This window comes from Emys orbicularis, chromosome 3 (assembly GCF_028017835.1).
Source record: "Emys orbicularis isolate rEmyOrb1 chromosome 3, rEmyOrb1.hap1, whole genome shotgun sequence".
Taxonomy (NCBI): Eukaryota; Metazoa; Chordata; order Testudines; family Emydidae; genus Emys; species Emys orbicularis.
In genome coordinates, this window is record NC_088685.1 from 178269337 (window position 1) to 178292224 (window position 22888).

Sequence of the window (22888 nt, forward strand, 5' to 3'; positions counted from 1 at the left end):
CCCCAAAACAGGTGAGTCCCTTCACATGTTGAAAGACTCCAGAGCAACTCTGAGATCCTTGGGCATATACACACATATACAGAATTAAAAACAGGGGAAGTTTTACTCGGAAGAAAGATCTAGATCTGCACCTTATGCACAACCCCAGAGACAATGTAACCCACAGAGGCAGAGACCCGCAAGACGGTGACCACTCCCTTCCCAGCCTTCGACATCCCAACATCCTTCCTCCAAACAACAATTTTGAGGGTTTGGTTAAGGGCCCAAGATACCTACCACATTTTCAAGTGCTGGAACCATCCACAACCACTCATCCATTCAAAGACCGTCTGACCCCACTTCACCCAGCTTGGCAGACCATTATGTCAGACAAATGGGTATTAGAGATCGAGACTGGCTGTTCCATCCAATTTCATGAGGACCCAATGATTCAGAACGGACACTTCTCTACTAGATTGGGGGACACACCTGCACAACCAGCACTAGAAAGTGGACTGGTTCTCTGCCCTCAACCTCCAGGACGCATATTTCCACATAACGATACATCCCTCACACAGGAGCTATCCACTGCTCCATCGATATTCTCAAAAGTTCTTGTGGGGGTTGCTGTTCACCTCCGCAGACAAGGGGTCATAATATTCCCCTATTTGCATGATTGCTTACTCAAAGCATCAACTTGAGAAGAAGCACTAAAAGCTATCCAAAAGACAGTAGCTCTCTTCACGCATCTAGGTCTTCAAATAAACAAACAAAAATCAACACACCTGTGCAGAGACTGGAGTTCATCAGGGCCTATTTCGACTCTCTGGAAGCTACAGCCTCACTGCCCCAATGCAGGTTTACCACTCTAGTCAATCTAATCACCACAGTGCAAGCCAGCTTCCTGACATTGGCCAGCACCCACCTCCAACTGTTAGGCCACATGTCAGCAACGACATTTGTCATCAAATATGCCAGACTGCACATATGATGCCTGCAAGGCTGGCTCAGGACAGTATATATTCTTCACAGACAAATATCTTATGATGCCAACCAAAGTTTAAAAAACAACAACTCTACATTGGTGAGCTCAACGAAACAGTGTTTGCGCAGGAGTCTCCTTCATACAGAACCTTCCATCGTTGATGCTCTGAATGGACACTTCCCTGTTAGATTGGGAGAGGGAGCGCACATCTGCACAACCACATGATCCAAGGCCACTGGTCCCCATTCGAATCCACACTACATATAAACCTAGAGCTGTGGACAGTCCGTAGTGCATGCTCACACTTCCTACCCATGATCAGGGACAAGGCCATAAAGGTTCTGACAGACAGTGTCGCTTATATGTTTTATATAAACATACAAGGGGGGGACAGTCACACTCCCTATGCACAGAAGTGGTGCATCAACCACAACATCGACATCTCAGCCTCCTACCTACCAGGATGCCAAAACACCACTGCAGATGCACTGAGCAGAAAATTCTCCCAGGACCATAAGAGGGAAAGGAAAACCAGGATACACAGAGCATATTCAAACACTGGGGGTTCCCAACTATAGACCTCTTTGCGACAACCCAAAATGCCAAGTGCCCACACTTCTGCTCGAGAGCGGGATTGGGACCCCACTCTCTAGGAGATGCTTTCCTCCTCAAATGGGATGCACCTCTACTGTATGCCTTTCCTTCTCTCCTGTCCAGGGTCATACACAAGATCAGGACCAACAACTCCAGAGTCATCTAGATAGCCCCCATGTGGCCCAGACAAATGTTTCCTTACCTCTTGAAGATGGCTATGTGCCCACCATGCACTCTTCCTCTTCTACCACATCTCCTGTCTCAGGATGCGGACCAGGTCCACCACCCAAAACTGGCAAGACTTCAGCTGAAGGCATGGCTGCTCCATGACCCTGAGACAGTGAAATGACCTGTTCAGAGGAGGTAAGGGACATTCTTTTAAACAGCAGGAGACCTACTACCCAGCATACCTACATGCACAAATGTAAGAGATTCAATACATGGTGCCAAAATAGACAAATTATGGTGAGTTCCTCTCCTTTATCAATGGTACTGGACTATATATTGGAACTTAAGAAATCAGGTCTCTCCATGAGCTCGATCAGAATACACTTCACGGCAATCATGGCATTCCACCACAAAGTGGATGAGTTCTCAGTCTTTGCCTACCTGACCACTAAACGCTTTCTCAAAGGTCTTTGTAAACTTTACACCAAAATACGAGCCCCAACTCCATCATGGGACCTCAATCTGGTGCTGTGATGCCTTACAGGGTCCCCTTTTGAACCATTAGTGATGTGTTCACTTCTCCAACTTTTGATTAAGTCGGTCTTTCTTGTCACTATCACATCTGCCCAACCAGTAGGAGAATGAGGGGGCCCTCATGGCACACCCCCCATACACAACATTTTTCAAAAACAAAGTTACCCTAAGACCACATCCCAAGTTCTTACCTAACGTTGTTTTCTAATTCCATCTGAATCAGCCCATTCATCTTCCATTGTTCTTCCCAAAACATCACGGGAATAAACGAGAAGCAACACTCCACACCCTGCACCTCCAATAAGCATTAGCATTTTACATTGAGAGGACAAAGATGTTCAGAAAATCATCAAAGTTATTTCTTTCCATCACAGAACGATCTAAGGGACATGCTATGTCTAAGCAGAGGCTGTCTAAATGGATCTCTGGCCCTATTGACTTTTGTTATCGTCATCAACAGCTACAACCCCTACTGGGAACCTGCACACACTCCACCAGAGCACTCCCTTCCTCAATAGCCTTCCTCAATAATGTGCCCCTTATGTACATCTGCAAAGCAGCAACCTGGGCATGAGCCCATACATTCTGACAGCATTATGCCATAGAGCAGCACTCATCATCAGATGCTCTATTCAGACTTACGGTTTTATCATCCACCACGGCTGCAACGCTGAAGCCCCTCCCTTCCACCAGTGCTGTTTTCAATCAATTGGATTTGGAAAGGGATCTTGGAGATCAGCTAATCTGGCCAAATGATGGGGTTGCCTGCAATACCAAGTTTCAAGTTACCTCAGATTGAGGCCTGGGAATGTAGAATGGGGTGATTTTTAAATGTAGGAGACATAGTATTTCAAATATTTCTGACTGCCATAATTGGTAGTTGCTTTAGGGGAATCAGTAGTAGTCCAAGTGCAGCACACTGGGAAAGGGTAAAAGAGGAACCAATTCTGCTTCCTGCAGGAGCCAATCCAGAGCTCTACAGCACAAGGGAATGAGCCACTGTGTTGCTTGGCTAAGAATTATTGCCTGATGATAAAGTTTATAGTCGGGAAATCAGAAACCATCTGCTTTGATAGGAAGCTGCAATCTTTGTAAGTAGATTCTGGGCTTGTTAGCAGCACCCCACAGGAAAGGTTGATTTAGGTAAAATAAAAGGTAGACCTATTTATCCGCTGGTATCCGCTGGTGGACTGGAATGGTTCATTTTAATTCGCCAGACTGCTGGCAATATTGTCTTCCAGAACCTGGCCAGAGGTCCTTTACAGCTCTACCTGTCCCCCAAGAGACCCCAAGACCAAAGGAGTTAGTCGGGACAGAAACCTGACAGCCTTGACTACTCTCCCAACTGCGTTGGAAACACCCAATAAGTATCAGGGTTTCACAGACGTGTTCAATAAAAAATGGCTGACATATTGCCACCACATCGCAGCTACATCTGCTCCATTGACCTCCAGCCTGGAGAGGGGGTCCCTTTTGGGCAAATGTTATTCCCTCTTGGAGCCAAAGCTACAAGCTCTCCAGAGCTATCTCAAGGAGAACTTTCAAAAGGGGTTCATCTGCCCCTCCGGGTCTCTGGCTGGGGCTCCTATCTTCGTGAATAAGGATGGCTCTCTGCTTCCTTGTGTGGACTACCAGGCATTAAATAAGGTTACAATCTGGAACTGGTACCTCAAATCCCATATTAGTGAGCTCTTTAAAAGAGTGTGCTCACCCAGGATCATCTTCAAGCTGGACCTTCATGGAGCCCATAATCTAGTTAAGATCCAAGAAGGAGACGAGTGGTAAATCACTTTCCATACCAGGTACGGGCATTTTGAATACTGGTTATGCCTTTTGGCCTGTGCAACCCTCAGCGACCTTTCAGCACTTCATTAATGATACCTTCAGACACATGTTGAACCAATTTGTGGTCATTTATTGTGATGATATCCTTATTTTTTTCCCCAAGGATCAGGATCTTCATGACCAACATGTGCTCCATATCTTAGAAAGGTTCCAGCAAAACCGTCTGTACGTGAAGCTTGAGAAATGCAAGTTCAACTGGGATGCGTTGAATTCCTAGGGTATATTGCCTCCCCAAAGGGACTAACTATTGACCCTTGCAAAGTGGCAGGCAGATCTGACTGGCAGGCTCCAAAGGACATATGCTGGGTACAGCAGTTCTTGGGTTTCGCCAGTTTCTCTGAGTGTTTCATAAAAGGATTTTTTAGCCTGGTTGTCCCTATGATGGTGCTCCTGCGAAAAGGAGTACAGTTCATCTGCTCCTTGATTTGCTTTTGATCAGCTGAAGAGGGTGTTCATCCATTCTTATCCACCCAGACCCCACCACACCATCTACTGTGGAAGCCGACATCCCAAACTTTGCCATAAGTGTGGTGTTGTATCAGCTAGTGGGCTCCCATAGTCAACTTCACCCCTGTGCCTTTTACTTCCATGGAAAAGACCGCAGCGGAAAAAAATTAACATTTGGGACAAGGAGTTATTGGCAGTCCAGGTGGCACTGGAAAAATGGATCACATCCTGGAAGGAGCTTGATTTCCAGCCCAAATTCTCAAGGACCACATGAACCTAGAGTACCTCCAGTCAGGCAGCTGCCCCAATCAATGCCAGATCCACTGTTATCTCTTTTTTGCCCAATTTGTCTTTTCGTTGTAATCTATCACTCAGGGGTTAGAAATGAGAAAGTAGATCCCCCTGTCCTTCAAAGAGGAGTACCTTGAGCCTGGCGAGGAACTTCCCTCTACAATCTTTAAAGGGTCCAACTTTGTCAACGGCTCAGTTGACGAAATCTAATGTCATCCATCCATTCTCAGCTGCCCCATGACCCCTTCATGACTATGATCTGCCAGAGCTGGATAACACAGATGCCCAGTCTGGCTCTGAACTCAGACCACAGGATCGCCTCTACCACAAGGATTGTATTTATATTCCGGAGAGTCAGCCTAGACTCCAGTTCCTGAAACTATGTCATGACATGCTGCTCATGTGTTACTTTGACAAATCCAAGATGTGGGACCTGATATTGCAGAATTTCTGGTGGCCTGGCCTACAGGTATGTATCAAGGAGTATGTAAGGGCTTGTGATCTTTAGTCGTGAACCAAGAGCCCATGCTCAAAACTGCTTGGCCATCTCCAGCCTTTGCCCATTCCCCCTCTAGCCTGGCCTAATGAATCTATAGACTTTATTTTGAAACTGCCTTGCTATCACGAGTGCACGGTGATTCTAGTTGTGGTCGATCTCCCAAGCCAAACAGCACATTTTGTTCCATGCCGCTGCATCGCTACTGCCCCAGAAACGCACACCTTTTTCTGTAGAATATCTTCCGCAACTGTGGGCTACCAGTTGGCATCGTGTCAGACTGATGCCCTCAGTTTGTCTCCCATTTTTGGTCGAAGAGAGTCCCTCACCTCATCTGCCTACCACCTGCAGACTACTGGGCAAATGGAATGAGTCAACCAGATTCTAGAACAGTACCTATGTTGTTTCTTGAATTTCCAAAAGGGATGCCTGTTTTTCTCTGCTCCACTATGTGGAATTCACCTATAACAATGCAACCCATGCCTCAACCCAACAAAGTCCATTCTTGGCAAGCTACAGTTTCTTTCCTGGGTTTGATCCTGATGTACCCACAAATGCCTCAGTACATGCAGCTGAAGACTGGGCTGTCCACCTGGGCCAAGTACACCAAGAGCTCAAGGAGTAATTGAAATACACAAAGGAAACTTACAAACATCATGCTGACAAGGGTTGTTGGACTGCCCCCAGCCTAGCCGTGGGGGACAATGTCTGGCTGTCTACCTGGAACCTCACGTTGGCCTGCCTGTCAGCCAAACTCGATCACCAGTACCTGGGTCCATTCATAATCTTGGATTAAGTTGGTCCTATAGCCTTCAAGCTGCAAATACCTGCTTAGCTCAAGATCCATCTGGTATTTCACATTTCCCTCCCTAAGCACAATACTGAGAATATGTTCCAGCCCACCACCTGCGCCCATAACCATTTGGGGGCAAGAAGAATATTTAGACCAACAATGCCTTGACTCCAGGTGAGTTAGGGGAAAATTCCTGTACCTGGTGGACTGGGAGAGCTGCAGTGTAAACGACCAATCTTGTGAACTGGTTGAAAACATTCACACCCTGGAACTGCTACAGGACTTCCACTGGGCTCATCCTGAGAAACCAGGCCCTAGGCCCACTAGGAGGCACCCTTGGTGGGGGGAGAGAGAGTGTCAGGAATGACAGGCTGCAGCTGGGCCCGGGATCAGCTACCTAATTGCAGCTGAAACCCTACTTGGCCAGATCACCTGATTGGCTAGGGGGCATTGCCACAACTGCTCTTAAGCCCAGCAGTGGCAATTGGCCAGTGGCTGCTCCATGCTTATGCCCACAGCTGTGATTGCTCCCCTGCCTGCCTTGTTCCGACCACTAGACGTGACCCTCCTACACCCTGGTCCGTGACAGTAGGGGGACCTGAGAATAGACTTGTTCACATCTGACCTGAACAAGAAGCATCACAGATTCAGCTCCTGTGTTGCTAAATGGAAGAGATTCCCTATCTGGGTTATAGAGAAGCAGCAAACCCCTTTAGGAGCTCCATTTGCTGCCATCCTTGACTACCTGCTCACTTTAGAGCATTCAGATCACTTCAGTAGAGTACACTATTGGCTGTCTCCACTTATCACCTGTTTGTGGAAGGCCATATCGTCTTCTCCCATCCAACCATGGCTAGGTTTCTCAATCGGCTTCATCAAGACTTCCTGACCCCCCCATGCTCCTGGCACCTCAGCATTGTTTTAACAAGTTTGATGGATCCTCCCTTCACACCCCTGGTGTCCTATTCTTTGTACAGTCTGTCTATGAAGACAGTCTTTATAAGTGGCCATTACCTCAACCAGAATAGGAGAGATTCAAGCCCTTATGGTGCCTCCATACATAGTATTCCACAAGGACAAAGTGGCTGAGACTTCACTTACCTAAAGTGGTTTCTGACTTTCATCTTAATGACATGATTCACCTACATGTCTTCTTTCCCAAGCGTCAGACTATTGGGGGAGAAACCAAATTTCATACCTGGGACATTGTTAGGTGTCTCTCATATTACCTGGACAGAAAAAAGCAGTTTGGGAATTCTTCTAGACTGTTCCTGTCCTTTGCTGACAGAATGAAGGAGCAACCTATCTCCACTCAAAGATTGTCAAAATGGGTTTTGGAACATGTTGAGGCACTACTAGGTGGGCCTTTTAGACCTGCCTGGGCAGGTTAGGACTAATTTCACCAGAAGCTAGGCAGCCTCTGGTGCATCACTGCAAGGGATCTCAATTTCACAGATTTATAAAGTTGCTATCTGGAGTTCAGTTCACACCTTCACGCAGCATTACTCCTTGATAAGGGGCTCCAGGTCAAATGCCTGCTTTGGTCGAATTGTCCTGAAGTAATTATTCTGGTAGACTTACCTCCAGGACATTAGTTAGTGCTTGTGAGTCACCAGACGTAGAATACATATGAACAATTATTGTAAGAACTAACAGTTACTTACCCTACAATAACTATGGTTCTTTGAGATGTTTTGTCCACATGTATTCCCCAACCCTTCCCGCTACTATTGAGTCATTGTCAATTTGTATTCTTTAAGAGTAGGACAGGGATGGGTAAACTTTTTGGCCTGAAAGCCACATCTGGGTATGGAAATTGTATGGTGGGCCATGAATGCTCACAAAATTGGGGGTTGAGGTGCGGGAGGGGGTGCCGGCTCTGGGGTGCTCTGGGTTGGGACCCAAAGGGTTTGGAGGACGGGAGGGGGATCAAGGTCAGGGTTGGGGCACGGGGGTGTGTGTGGCAGGAGTGCAGGCTACGGGAGGCGCTTACCTCAAGCAGTTCCCAGAAGCAGCGGCATGTCCCCCCTCCAGCTCCTACGTGGAGGCGCGGCAGCGCAGCCAGGCAGCTTGGCGCGCTGCCCCATCTACAGGCGCTGCCCCTGCAGCTCCCATTGGCCACGGTTCCCGACCAATGGGAGCTGCAGAGCCGGCGCTTGGGGTGGGGACAGCATGCAAAACCCCCTGGCTGCCCCTACACGTAGGAGGCGGGACTTGCTGCTGCTTCCGGGAGCCACAGCCCACGCAGAGCGGGGCAAGCCCCCGACCCCGCTCCCCGACGGTAGCTCAAGGGCCTGATTAAAAGGGCCGTAGTTAGCCCACCCTTGGTATAGGAACTAGAGAACAGCTGTGGCTGACCTGCCCCTTTAAGCCCATGGCTATGGGGTGCTAGAGGGTGCAGCCCCAACAAACACCGCTTTTTAGAAAGTTTCCAGTCTCATGTGCTTGGGGCACATATGCACTAAAAGTGGAATACGTGTGGACAACACATCTTAAAGATCCAGTTACTATAGTGTAAGTAACAGTTCTATTTACAAAGATTAAATTTAAACTACTAGAACCCTTTTGGCAAAAATGATCTCTTTTTCCATGGTAGCATCAGGCAGCAGGATGGAATGGTGAGAAGGCACAAAGAAGTAGAGAGGCAGACTTTGTTTTAGCTGCCTCTGTGCTAACTGCATTGACAGGATCCCAGCATTTAGCATGCAAACTGTAAAAAGTGGTGTGGCAAACAATAATTTAGATATCTTTCCTAATGTTTTTTCTGCCTGTCCATTGGTGTAAAGATATGATGGAGAGTAACTTGCCAAGTATGCTCCAATCTAGGTTACTATACCAGATAGCCATATGTTTGAAACTCTCATCAGATAATCAGATTCTTCCTTTTCTAATGTTGATTTTGTAAAATAGATTGGAACATCACTAATCTGCACAAAAAATCATAGAAGATTAGGGTTGGAAGAGATCTGAGGAACTCATCTAGTCCAACCCCCTGCTCAAAGCAGGACCAACCCCAACTAAATCATCCCAGCCAGGACTCTAAGGATGGAGATTCCACCACCTCCCTAGGTAACCCATTCCAGTGCTTCATCCTCCTCCTAGTGAAATAGCTTTTCCTAATTACCAACCTAGACCTCCCCCACCGCAACTTGAGACCATTGCTCCTTGTTCTGTCATCTGCCACCACTGAGAACAGCCAAGCTCCATCCTCTTTTTGGAACCCCCCTTCAGGTACTTGAAGGCTGCTATCAAATCCCCCCTCACTCTTTTCTTCTGCAGACTAAATAAGCCCAGTTCCCTCAGCCACTCCTCATAAGTCATGTGCCCCAGCCCCCTAATCATTTTCGTTGCCCTCTGCTGGACTTTCTCCAATTTGTCCACATCCTTTCTGTAGTGGGGGGCCCAAAACTGGACGCAATACTTCAGATGTGGCCTCACCAGTACCGAATAGAGGGGAATAATCACTTCCCTTGATCTGCTGGCAATGTTCCTACTAATGCAGCCCAATATGCCATTAACCTTCTTGGCAACAAGGGCACACTGTTGACTCTCATCCAGCTTCTCTTCTACTATAACCCCTAGGTCCTTTTCTGCAGAACTGCCACTTAGCCAGTCGGTCCCCAGCCTGTAGCAGTGCATGGGATTCTTCCGTCCTAAGTGCAGGACTCTGTACTTGTCCTTGTTGAACGTCATCAGTTTTCTTTTGGCCCAATCCTCCAATTTGCCTAGGTCACTCTGGACCCTAGCCCTGCCCTCCTGCATATCTACCTCTCCCCCCAGCTTAGTGTCATCTGCGAACTTGCTGAGAGTGCAATCCATCCCATCATCCAGATCATTAATGAAGATGTTGAACAAAACCGGCCCCAGAACCGACCTCTGGGGCACTCCGCTTGATACCGGCTGCCAACTAGACATCGAGCCATTGTTCACTACCCGTTGAGCTTGATGATCTAGCCAGCTTTCTGTCCACCTTATAGTCCATTCATCCAATCCATACTTCTTTAACTTGCTGGCAAAAATACTGTGGGAGATCGTATCAAAAGCTTTGCTAAAGTCAAGATATATCATGTCCTCCGCTTTCCCCATATCCACAGAGCCATTGGTGGAATCTTCTCACAACTCAGCAAAGATTTAGTAGCAGATTCTGCACAGAGGTATTTCATTAGTTTTACAAAATATTCTTTACATTTATTAAGTTTACTGTTAATTGTAGTTATAATTAGGTAAAGCTAAATATCTGTTGACAAAAATATCAGAACAGAGTACTTTTAAAATTTGTTCACTTACTTGCTAGTTTGCAAAACTGACTTACGTTTCCAATGCGTCTCTTAGTCACTAGTTCAAATTATCAAGGTTCTGTTGCATTAGTTTGGTTGTTATAATATTCCATGGGTTTTTAATTCTTCACAATAGAAGAGGCATGCATTACCTAACAACACTTGAAGCTCTAAGACTTTTTCTTCACTGCAAAAATGTTGTGGTTTTTTACATCATGATAGGTAACTTGAGATAGCCATTTCTGTAAAATCCTAGCGCAGAAAAGCACTATAATTTTTACCTCATTATAGTTATTCAAGGTCACCCCAGGTGTGGGGTATAGGATTGATCTCTTTGAAGGTCATGGGGTACCCTGAATTTTCTGTTGAAGTAATTCCTGAATACGTAGTGAGTGTTTAAATACTAGTGTTGTGCCATCATAATGGAGACTTGTGTATGTGTGTTAGCTGTACTTAGAAATTAGCGATTTGAGCATAAAATGCCAATAGCTTTTAGGTTTATATTGTAATGTTTGCTTGTATTCAAGGGATTTCCAAATGTGCATCTTGATGACTCTCATTAATTTATTTGGAAAGGTGCTTAGCTTATCATGAAATGGCTTATTACAAGGGCCTTAATACTTAACACTTGACTCTGGGATTCTTTCATCATGTGTTTTCAATTTTTTGCAAGCTGTATTTTGATATATCTGTATAAATAATATTTTACAGTTAACATCACTTTACTATTCGCCTTGGCCTGGTGACTAAATCAATAGACTGGAATCCAGGGAAGCCCAGTTCCTTAAAGATACTTAGGTGTAGCTCCTCTTAACACTGACCCTTAGCCCATAGGCAGCCTGCTGCCCAGTAGAATTTTCAGCCAAGGTACAGGGTTAAGGCAGCAGCTGAGCAGTAGGTTTGAAAATGTCAGTGGCACCTAAATTATAGACTTCGGTGCCTAAAGAGGGATGGCGGCACCTAAATACCTTTTAAGGATCAGGGCCAAAGTACCTAAATGATAAATACATCTGAACCATTGATTCTTAGAAGAATATGATTTAAAAAAAACTACAGTGGTTAACTGAAGCAAATGGAGATCATGTGGCTTAACCAATATCAGACACACAGAACACCTCCCTGAAAATCAGACACTATCTTCAAAAACTTTTTGGGGTAAGCAAATGGCAGCACCCCTTCTTACAAAACACTATAAAATACTACTACAAACCTATTTTCCTGAAGATATTGGAAAATGCCTCAAACCTTCAGGAAAACAAAGGGTTTGAAGAATCTGCATCAGACAGCATGCTGGCTCCCTTGATAATGAAAGATGCTGGCTTTGGTAAGTATGGAGAGAGAATTTTTGGTTGTGTGACTTTATCAGGTGTACAGATTAGTTAGGTTGTACTGAAATAACATTTGATTTAACCACTAAAAATAGCTTTAAAAATCTATATTAAAAGAAGATTCAAGACTCTGAGGTTGTACATTTTCCTCAAAAGGGGCATGTATTTACTTCATATTTTATTTCCATATTCCCTTTTTAGGAGAAATCTTCTCCATTCCTATATCATTTTAGCTTATGTCTCCTATTATTCTCCACGAGCCTCATGACCATCATTTCTATTAAACACAAACAAGTGTGGCTTTCATGTCAATTTGCCTGAATAACTCCTGTGAAACATCTATTGTTTTATCTAGTCCATACCATTAAAATCAGGATAGCAATCATATGACACTTGCTCAGTACTCATACTAATCACTGGTTTGTGTTCACCTTTTTTTCTCTGATTTCCCACCCATCCTCACAAGCTACTGGAACTCCCCAACCCCCAATCACATTTACAAGAGTTACTGAACTGTGGTTCCTGCAGACTGGCTCTGGAATTTGCAAAGGTTTCTAGCACTGTTGTTCTATCCCTTTATCTGGTTTTAGAAAGGAGGCCTGAAATCCAGTGCACTCTCTGTCTCTCTCTGCCTTATTTTGTTTTTCTTCTTAAAACATGTTAAACTAGTGAGTCCTGATTATTAACAGGCCTGCTAGACTTAAAATAAGTTCCCTTATTCACTTAAATAGAAGGGCTGTCTCTTCAGCTCTTGCAAATCAGCATCTTTTTCTTGAAGTTTATGGAGTTATGCCAGTTTAAATCAGCTGAGAATCTTACTTGACGCTGCCTTTAATAGACTGCCATACCAACTGCCTTTGCATGAATTCTTAAGCTATGAGGAGAGCTTGCACAAAAATCTGTTTTGACTTGCAGCCCTTTCAACCCCATTGATTGCAGTAGGATTGCGTGGGAGGTAAGGCTCAGTAGATTTTTGGTTCCTTGTGGCTTGGGCATTTAGTTTCAGAAGAGGTCCTAGTCAAGAAAGGGGAGCCATTACACTGACTTTCCTGCTTCAGACTCCAAGCAGCTATCCTCACATTAGAGTTGTAACATAAAACACAGATACAGTGTGTATTTCCTTGAAAACATAGCAGGAAGGTCTTTTTGCTGTCTAAAAACTAATACTACAGTGGTTTGGTGAGTTATAACTGTGCTATATCAAAATTTCATGTAAACTAATTAAACGCAAATGGGAATTTCCAGCATAATGAATTTTTTCTGTGTGGTGTAGCTAAACATGCCACTCTAATGCAGTAGCAGGTGGATAACTGATCTTTGAAATTGCAAACAGTAGATAACCATAGACCTAAAATTATATGGCTGTAATTAGAATAATACAATCCTTTAGCTAACTTGGAGTCGTGTATGTAAAGAAGACATAGTGACTTTGAAATAACTCGGCTCATAAATCTTTAAGAACTATGATGCCATACGGTACGCATCACTGCATGAAACTAAAAGATAAAACTGCTGTTTGCTAATGTTTCTAAAGCTTTTTATATGCATCAAAATTCATAGTAACATTTTTGGATGGAATAAGGTCATGTAGGTCCATCTGTCTACCCGGCTATTGTTCTTTATGCTGTAGTGGTGATTGCCTCTAAGTGCCTGCCTTTTTAATATCTTCACAGTAACAACTTTTACTGCTGCTCTTAATAATCTGTTCCTCAAAGCTTTTTTCCTAAAGATTTCCCAGTACTGACTGGGATTTACTTCTTCCTGAAATGCTACCTCTTTAGTTTTTGCTTATTTTTACATTCAGGTGTATACATCTCATTCCCATAAAGGGATTATTCAGAATAGCTGATTAAAAAATAAATTAATGTAGAGGGAAGAATCTTCCTGTACACATGTCAAATAAATCCTTTGTGATCTTTTAAGAAATGTTTCAGGCTACTACTTTCTGGTCAAAATAGAGCATACTAATGAAGAGGGAAATCTAGCTACATCTCCCTGGCCACAGAGTTATCGCTAGCAGAACAACTCGTACAAGAAGGCCAAGGGCTTGATTTGGAGGGAATGCACACACCCCATGAAGCTTCAGCTTGGTAAAGGATCCTGATGAATTAGCATGGGTAAAAGAGTGGATTAATTGTTTTGTGACTGAGCTGGTCTTCCACACACATGTGTGCAACCTTATCCCGCCCCCACCAATTGAAGTGCTTTGGGGCTGTGGAGGGATTACTTCAGTCATGTGTAAAAGTAATCTCTGTGAAATGGCTTCTTTCCCGCATAGGATTCTCATGGACAGTACCCTGTACACAGATCACTGCTTGGAATGGATAAAGTCCTGAATTTGGCACACCGTGCATAAGAAACTATTTTTGCCATTATAATCTAGGGCTCTATGACACAAACAAAGCAATAAAGTTAAAGAATATTCAATAGATAGTGGCAAATTTCCATGTCTCCACAGTGCTTCCAACTTGGGGCTTGGCCTGTCCTGTCCTGGCAAGTGAATAGCTAGGAGAGGAAATCACATCTCGCTCTCTCTCCTGACAGCAACTTAGTCAGCCTCTAAAGCTAAACATTTTTAATTTTAGTAAGATCAAAATTTCTTCTTGTACTATTTCAAATTGTGATAATGTATGATTTAGAAACATAGCTAGAAACCTTAAACTGCAGGTAGATTGGAAAGTTACAGATGTATGCATTTTATTATTATTTTACTGGGGATATACCATGCTAAGTGTTTTGAAATGTGTTTGTGTTTTAGGAACTAGAACAATATAAGAGAAATGCCTCTAAATCCTGGAAAGAAATGGAGTTTGAATCTTGATTGAGATAAGTGCTTAGCTCTCACACTGATTTTAATTTTATGTTTTGTACATGTTAAGATCAATCATCATTTTTGAGTATTATACAAAGTAATTGAAACTGGTGTTTTATACAATTGGAAAAATATGTAATACCAAATAACAAACATACAATAAATAAACAGTTAATATATCATGATTGCATCTATTATTAAATTATAAAAAAAACTTGTTATAAATTAATAATTAAATTCATGTACTATCATGTGAACTGAAAATATTTTCTGGTGAGAAAATAAACCTGGATCATCAAACTTAAGTAGATTTTGGAAAATTTTAAAAAGATTATTCCCATGGATGGGTTTAAATATGAAGAATGGGACTCTTAAGGCCATATGTTTTGTTGGTTTTTTTAAGTTCCTACATAAAATATGCATTTAAGGGCACAAACAGATTATTGCAAGCCCAGAGCTGTACCTGTGTACACAAAATATAATGTGTATAAAGTCAGATGTTTCCCAGTTTGCAGATACATATTTTAGGTACTAAGTTACCCATTAATTGATAAGTGCTATAAGAGAGAGACTTTCATACAAGCTACCTGATATAATGTAGTTAAAACCAGGTTCTGTTAATCTTGTATAGGAGAAGATTCCCAAAGACTATACCCATTCTGCATAGAACTATGTTATGGCTCCTGCTCACCAATAAAATTGAGTACTGTTAGGATTTCTGGACAATGAGAACCATTCTGCTACCCATCCTGGAAGTGATAGTTTGTTATGGTTTGTCAAATTTAATGCTCTAATTTAATAAAGGTGTTAACTATCAGTAAATATAAGTCCCCACCTCTCCATACACAGATTGTGGGATATTTGTGTGCATTAATAAAAGGAAATTTAGATTAATGGTAGGAAATTATTCCTAATGTTCATAGTCTTCTAGTGCAATTTGAAAAGATGGAAACGTCATTGATGGAGACAGTCCAACTTAACATAAACCAGTAAAGCTCAGCCTTTTGTCCATCAGCAGGATGAAATATTTGAGAACCAAGCAATAGAGGATTGAGGTACTGAGACAAGAGGTGGCCCATGAGAGGTATGTCATCTTACCACAAAAATGGACAGTTGAACAACCACTGGGCTGGAGCACATAAGAAAATTTCTTGGTGAACTATCCTGAACTGGAAAGGGGCTGGGCAGGATGATCTAACATGAATTTTTCATTCTCGGAATGTTATAGTTTATTATATGTTACATATTTGGTCACAGGTGCTGAGCAATTTCACAATTTCTGAGCTTAAATTTATATACAGATTCACAGACATTCACTTTACTTCACATTCGACTGTGCAAATTTTGTAGTATCTTAGTTCCACCCTTTGCATTAATAACTTGAAGACCGAAGTGAAGTCCTGTCACACAACTGAGTTACCATGTCTATTACATTATGCTTTGATATTTTAACATTATTTATTGAGGGGGGGAAAGGTGAGGTGCAGCTGTTAGAGGAAATATTGCTGTGCCCCTTGGTCATCAAGCTTGCAAGAATAATCCCTAACAAAGCAAATAACATTTGTTCCCGTGTCTGCACCTCTTTATTAAGTGCACTTACAAATATGTTAAAACATTTTTGTGAATTAAAAAAAATATATAAAATTTTTAGTTTTAAGTGTTTACTGTTTTGTTCATAGTATTTAACATGTTTCCAACACGAGTTAAAACTGTTAACTGAAAGGAAAAATATATGAATAGTGTGAATGTAATTCACTCCTCACTTACTATAATTTAGAAAGACAACAAAATGATGGATACTACTTTGCCCAAATAATGTTTTCAAATACTGCAAGGTTTGGTATATAGTACTGTACAGCCAGTTTAGAATTCCTAACGTTGTTATTGCCTGACAATAATTATATCTCTTATTTTAAAACTCACAATTGCTAGAATGACAAGTGCGGGTAGGAAAGCATATAGCATTAAGAAGTCTGTTGTGAACCTGGACATTGCATCAGGAAAGGTTGTCTCAATGAATTGAATGCCCTGAGGGAAAACACATGATGCACCAACTCCAGGAGAAACATTGGAGCCACCTGCAAAAAAAAAAAAAAAAGGTTTTGTATTATATTATAGAGCATGCCAGGCTAGTTACTGTAAGTGGTGCACTGATTTAAACACCTGGATCCCACGTTCTACTCACCTCAATTTTATTTAATATACTTGGCCTTACAATTTATTTTAATGTAACATATGTGTTCACAACTCCTTCCTCTTCCCCTGTGGGGATGGAGAGTACTGTCGATAGTGGAGCCAGTGTTGTTCCAGGAGAATCTGGGCAGAGGCTGTACAATCGTTGTATGCTCAGAACTCAGCTCTGCAATGACTTATTGCTTCACAGCAAAACTTGAGAGCATATTGGCAGATCTCTTGCTATGCAAATACCACAGCTCATACAGCTGCTGCAATTTACTGTGGTCCTGAAACTGGAGTAATACCCACAGAGTGGCTGAGCAGATTTCCTTCCCTGACAGGCTTCCCAGGAGCTCCTCAGTGCCCATCCCAGGCAATCTGCCGTGTATGGGAAATTGGGGCATTCTGCATGTTTCTGTGTCTAACCTGCTTTGCATTTTCTAAAGAGAGGAATGAAGTGTCACTAGTTTCACTCACACCAAATGGAAGATTTAAGGCCCATCAAATATGCTGTCTGCAAGGACCCATAAGCACTGGGAAGTTGTTTGACTTAGGCTTATTAATATTTATGAAATACTTTGAGATCCTTACAGAAAAGTGCAAGGTATTATTATCATTGCTGTGATGAATGCCTTTGTCGTCTTCAAGGTTACTTACTGCGATATGCTCTATATGGGACTACATTTTAAAACCATCCAAAACTGAAGCTAGCATATAATGTGTCAGTCCGCTTAGAGCATGTAGTATCTTGTTATGATCTGCGCTAACATCAAGGAGATGTTAAAGGTGTTGATTTTCACTTATAAACAGGATCCCATGTGTCCATAGTTGGAGAATTTCACCCCTTGTAATGCGCCTCACTTGGGGTCCAGTTGGGAAGTGTGGCCTAGTGGTCATGGCCACAACCCCTGACTGCCCAGGGGGTTGTGGGGAGGGGAGCCCAGGCCTTCCCAGTCAACGGGGCTCCAACCCAGGGCCCTTTTGGCTACCAGTAGTCTGGCAACCAAGGCTGCTTAAGGCTGTCCTCCCTGGGTCTCTTCCTCTTGTCCTCCCTTCTCCTTCACCCTCCACCCCCATAAGCTTAGTCCAGGATTTTCCCCTGGTGGGAAAATCCAAACCAAAATAAGTAAGAGGGAGTGACCAAGGTCCGCAGGAAACTTCCTTCTCTGGTTGTCTCTGGGGTGGGTCCCTTTGGACAGCTGTGACAGAGTGCTTAGGCTTCCCTCTGCTCTGCTGGAGCTGTGGGCTGCAAGTCTGCTCTCTTCCAGGTCTGCCACCCCAGTGAGCTTATTCCTATCTTTTCATTCCTCCAGCAGATGGAGTATTTGCTGCAAGTGTGGGGTTTGTACAACCCCTTGTTGCCCAGTGTGGGGTTTGTACATCCTATTACACACCCCGGTCACAACACTGCTCCAGAATCTCAGATTTTGTTTTCAAAAATTGTTTCTAGTGAGTCTAGTTGGAGATAACAGTGGAAATGTGAACTGTGCAAACTGCTGCACTGTTCTCTTCCTCAATGTGCTGCAAGTCTAAAACAATAGCTCGGAGGTGTGAGTTGCCCCACCAATTTTGCTCAGGGCCTTGTGAACTCCACAATAGCAGAAGCTGACATTTTTTGCACAGAATTCACCATTTTGCAAGAGCCAGGTGCCCAGCCTTTTATTTTGTCTTCATTTCCTGCCAGAACCCGCCTGCACTTGCCTCTTGCACTCTACCTTACCCCACAAGGGGGAATTAATTGAAGGGTGATACTCTCTCCACTGTTCTATGAAGCCAGGAAGCAGTGCTTTGGGGAACCATAACTTGCAGTCAGGAAGCAAGGGAAGCCAGAAGTGTAAGCTGATGCTCTTGGGTGCCTAGATAATAGTGCAATAACCAAGGTCTAAGGAGATAAGTTGCTGAAGCTAGATGTGCCTTCCTTCCTTGGGAGGAAGTGGTACTGCTGCAGAATCTGAGGCCTGGGCAGTGAAGCCAGGCTGCCTGGAGAACATACTGAAAAAATCCATAATTGAAAAGGATCACTATCAAAAATTAATGATTAATTTGACATCAGTTACTTTCAACTATGAGCCATAGTCCTTCCTATAAAACCCTAAACAGATTATTGCCTAACTTAAATACCTCTCTCATGGTGCCTTACACTGCATTTGAAATCAGCAGAGGTGCTCAAGCTGATGCCCCATGGATATAAACAAGAAATCGTGGCTGACAGGGCATTCTCTCCAAAGGCCCCCAACTTTGGATTTGGTTCCTCTACATGATCTACAAAATAGCACAAATCTTATGACCTTCAAGGCCTGCTGCAAAGCTCATCTTTTAAAATGCATGGGGAAGAAAACAGCCTGTGGGTGTGAGGAAGTGGTGGAAGTTGAAGAGTGGGGAACTGTTGGAGGGAGAGGGAGATTCAAGCTTTTGAGTGGCATGGTTTGCTAGCAGTGGGTTATAAAAGTTTTACTGCTTTATATTGCCTTATAATGAATTGTTATGCTTAGTTATTAATTATGTTGTATTTGTAAGTTGTATGGGGTGCTTAGAAACGTATGGCAAGTACTCTTTGTTAGCATGTGTATAAATTTAAACATATATTTCATTAAATTGATTTACAAATTCAGATTTACTGAAGGGGGCTCAGTGAATACTTACCACATGTGAAGTTTAATCCATAAAATTCATTGACTGCAAGAACCTCACTGCTGTATTTTTGGAACGTAAGGTAACTTAGAACTTTAAAAGGTGTAGGCATGTCTTCTGTGCGCCTTGAACAAACAAAAACTAGTTAAATTGGGCTTCTGTTATTTCAAGAACCAATACTACCCAAACTTATAACTGCACAGCTCCTTTCAGCACCTTACAACCACGTTTTAGAGAGCCTCCTTAATTTGCCTGCACAATTTTCAAGTACAAACTGTATTTGTGACAAATGTTGAAGGACCTATTAAGGAGACCATTGATCATTAACAGTGTCAGGATATGCAGTAATGAATTGTTTAAGTATAGTAGCAATTAATTTTACAACTTATTTATATTCATGTTGCTGTGTCATCAAAAAAACTAATAAAATGACAATGGAAGAACTACTAGGAGTGATGAGTGTTATTTGCATAACAAAAGTCTACCATGTGTATTCACTTCATTTCCTCTAAAGTAGACACAGAGTGAATATTAAGCCCTGGAGGACTACCAAAGATACTTGCAAAACAAAGAATTAATAATGTGAATCCAAACAGAGTCTGTGATCAGCTCAGTGTAACTGTACTCAGCAAGTGTGTGCACTTCCTGTCTCTCATACAAAGTTTCCAAACAACTCCTTATGATCCAACACAGCAAATGCTGCAGAAATGTCCAGCAATCCAAGACCTACTGGCAGTATTGATTCTCTTCACAGACAATGAAGAGATTAAGTATTGGGGGTAGCCGTGTTAGTCAGTATCCACAAAAACAACAACCCACCTTGAAGACTAACAGATTTATTTGGGCATAAGCTTTCGTGAAGTGAGGTTTTTTACCCACGAAAGCTTATGCCCAGATAAATCTGTTCATCTTCAAGCTGCCACCGGACTCCTTGTTGTTTTAATGAAGAGATTCACAGTCTTAATTAGCACTGTGTGTACTAAAAAACATCGTAAAAAAACCCACACATTCTCACTCAAAGAGGTCAGTAAGGCACTGAACTACGGTGGTGGGAAATACTTTCACAACAAAACTACAACCCTTCACTAAATTTAGCAGTGGCTAATAGGGCACTGAAGAGGGTGTTAACATAGTTTTACTTTGCAGAACCAGCTTTAGCTGAACTCTGTTTACGGGAGAAAAAGCAGAGTCAAATATGACACAGACTGATACTTTTTTTTGAGAATCACTTTATGAGGTGTAGCCATTTCAGTGAGGAAGTGGCTTTGGCATTAACTATCATTAGGCTTATTTCAGTTCTGTAGGAAAAGTCGGGATTGAGTGTGTCCCGTGTATTTAGTACAAGGTTTAAAAGATCAGTGATTAGATAGTTGCCTTGCCAAAGATTACAGGTGCACTTTATCTAGTTGTTACCTTCTTGTGTAACACCTCATAGACTCACCTTTAGCAAGAGAGATTCTTGAGACTATTCTATAGTTACATTATTTTATCATTAAAACCACAATTATTTAATAATACTTTTCCTTACCTTACAAGCCCACTTCCAACTAGCACTCCTGCTACGTTAAGTAGCATCACTCCACTGTTGACTACATTTGGGTTTTGAACCACACCAAGCAAAACAAGTGTTAGTAGCTCGCCAATTATATGAGGTACTAACACAACAGCAAAGAAACATCCAAATCTGGAAACATCAGGGTTCATTCCTACAGTCCTGTGCAAATACAGTCAAGAGAGCATTTTAAAATATAAAAATAAACATTATGACATCAGACTTTTAAAAAACATCCTCACTTTTTGTACCCACAGGTGCACTAATGTTTTGTCATTTAGTCATGGAGGTGCAATCATTTAGTTAGATGTCTAAATAACATCAGTACTGTCTGCAGATAATTACAGATGGAATTTTGTACCCACAATATTTTATATTGGCACATTCTGGGTGCGAAAAAGGATGTTGGATTGGGGCCCTGCTTAAAATCAGGCTGTTATAGTCCTAAAGAAGAGTGTACACATCCTTAGTACCCTCTATTAAGGGACATCTAAATCAATTTCCTCACTCCACAGAAGGAGTCTTAACCCCCTTTCTGCTCTTGCTCCTACTTCTCCTCCACCAAACAAAACATATCCTTATTTCTCTCACCCCTGCTCACACCACCTGCTAAGAAATCTGATCTCCTCATATTACCAGCTCCATCCTGGTTCTTCCCTAACTTGACCTCTCAATAAGGCCTCCATGGCCTTCCTGTGCGGCTGGCATGAGGGAGTGGTCAGGATAAGCAGCAAGAGATGGAGCACATCTCTAGGTATAGAAAAGAGGCTTACAACAAAAAGTGAATTAGACTGGTTCCTTCCAAGATCACAATAGCAAGACTCCTTCCCTACTTCCTAAAACAGCACTCTAATGGCTCAACAATTTATGAAAGAGCTCAGAAATATATGAAGCCTCAAGGAGCAAAATACCTGTAAATAAAAACATTGTGTTGTGGATGTTTCTACTGGGAGTACATAATCAGAAATTACATGGTCCATTAATTCAAGACATAATCAATTTCACATTGATCAGATAGTATACTATGTAATGCTACTGGCCATTAGATATTTGCAAAATAAATCAACATTCACGACATCATTTTTGCACTGGCTATATTATTTTTCCCAAGCTGAAATATTCACTGTTTTACATTATTTAGGGCTCCAGTAGTAAAATATTTTCCTTTCTCTCAGACTGCCCCATGCAAACCATTTTAAAGGAGAAACTGAACAGAAACTATCAGATTTAGAAGCACTGCCTCAATGTGGCAGGAGTAAGAACTCTTCAATATACACAAGGAGATTTTAATAATCTTGTGATACCAGAGAGAGAAGAGAGAAAGGAAAAAAACCCTAGAGACATTAATTTTTTAATTATCAAATTAATAAGATACATAGTAGTAAAAATTATAAATTCAAAACCACTAAAACTTGGAGGAAATTAAAAATATTCCCTGAACCTAAAATACTGCATGTCCTGCCTTTTATGAAAGCCAACTTTGCCTGATCCAGTATAAAATCAGCAATATATACGGGAAGTCTCTTGCTATACTGGCACCTATCCCAAAGCTAAATACAACTGATGAATAATTAATAAAAACATTCTTAATCAGGTCAAAGGGACACTAATCTAGGACAGGTTAAAAACATTTAAAATAATTTCTTGCATACAGAAATGGCTGGATATAGCTACTTCGGACATCAGATCTTCACAAATGCATTCTGTCAAGGTTTAACAAACAACAGATGACACCTTGTGGGGGAGGAAAGCTGTCCAAAACCCGAGTAGTAGGGTATCACTTTCTTCCCTACTTTATCTCAGGAGAGACACCGTCTCAGAAATGCTCTAAAAATCTACATTGTGCCAATGAGCAAGCAACACTGAGATCTGGGATGGGAAGGAAAAGGCCCAAGAAGCAACTTCTCATTAAGAGAGAGAGAATACAACAACCCTGAAGGGGAGCGTCCTTGCCTAATCCCTTTGCGTCAAAAAGGAGAAC

At 42.3% G+C, this 22888-nt stretch overlaps 2 protein-coding genes across 3 annotated transcripts in view; one reads left to right on the forward strand and one right to left on the reverse strand.

Annotated features, from left to right (window-relative positions):
* DYNC2LI1 (dynein cytoplasmic 2 light intermediate chain 1) overlaps positions 1 to 14558 on the forward strand; it is a 55230-nt gene extending 40672 nt beyond the window's left edge. Inside the window, exon 13 of one of the 2 annotated variants that reach the window (XM_065401633.1) lies at positions 14496 to 14558. In XM_065401633.1, coding sequence (XP_065257705.1) covers positions 14496 to 14558 — 63 coding nt within the window. Of the gene's footprint in view, positions 1 to 10226; positions 10299 to 14495 lie in introns of those variants that run through there. The other variant, XM_065401632.1, reaches the window with a different exon arrangement.
* Positions 14559 to 16430: 1872 nt separating this feature from the next.
* Positions 16431 to 22888, reverse strand: part of ABCG5 (ATP binding cassette subfamily G member 5) — a 31992-nt gene continuing 25534 nt past the window's right edge. Inside the window, exons 11-13 of the mRNA XM_065402215.1 lie at positions 20884 to 21069; positions 19368 to 19480; positions 16431 to 16627 (exon numbers count right to left, since the gene is read on the reverse strand). Coding sequence (XP_065258287.1) covers positions 16431 to 16627; positions 19368 to 19480; positions 20884 to 21069 — 496 coding nt within the window. The remainder of the gene's footprint in view (positions 16628 to 19367; positions 19481 to 20883; positions 21070 to 22888) is intronic.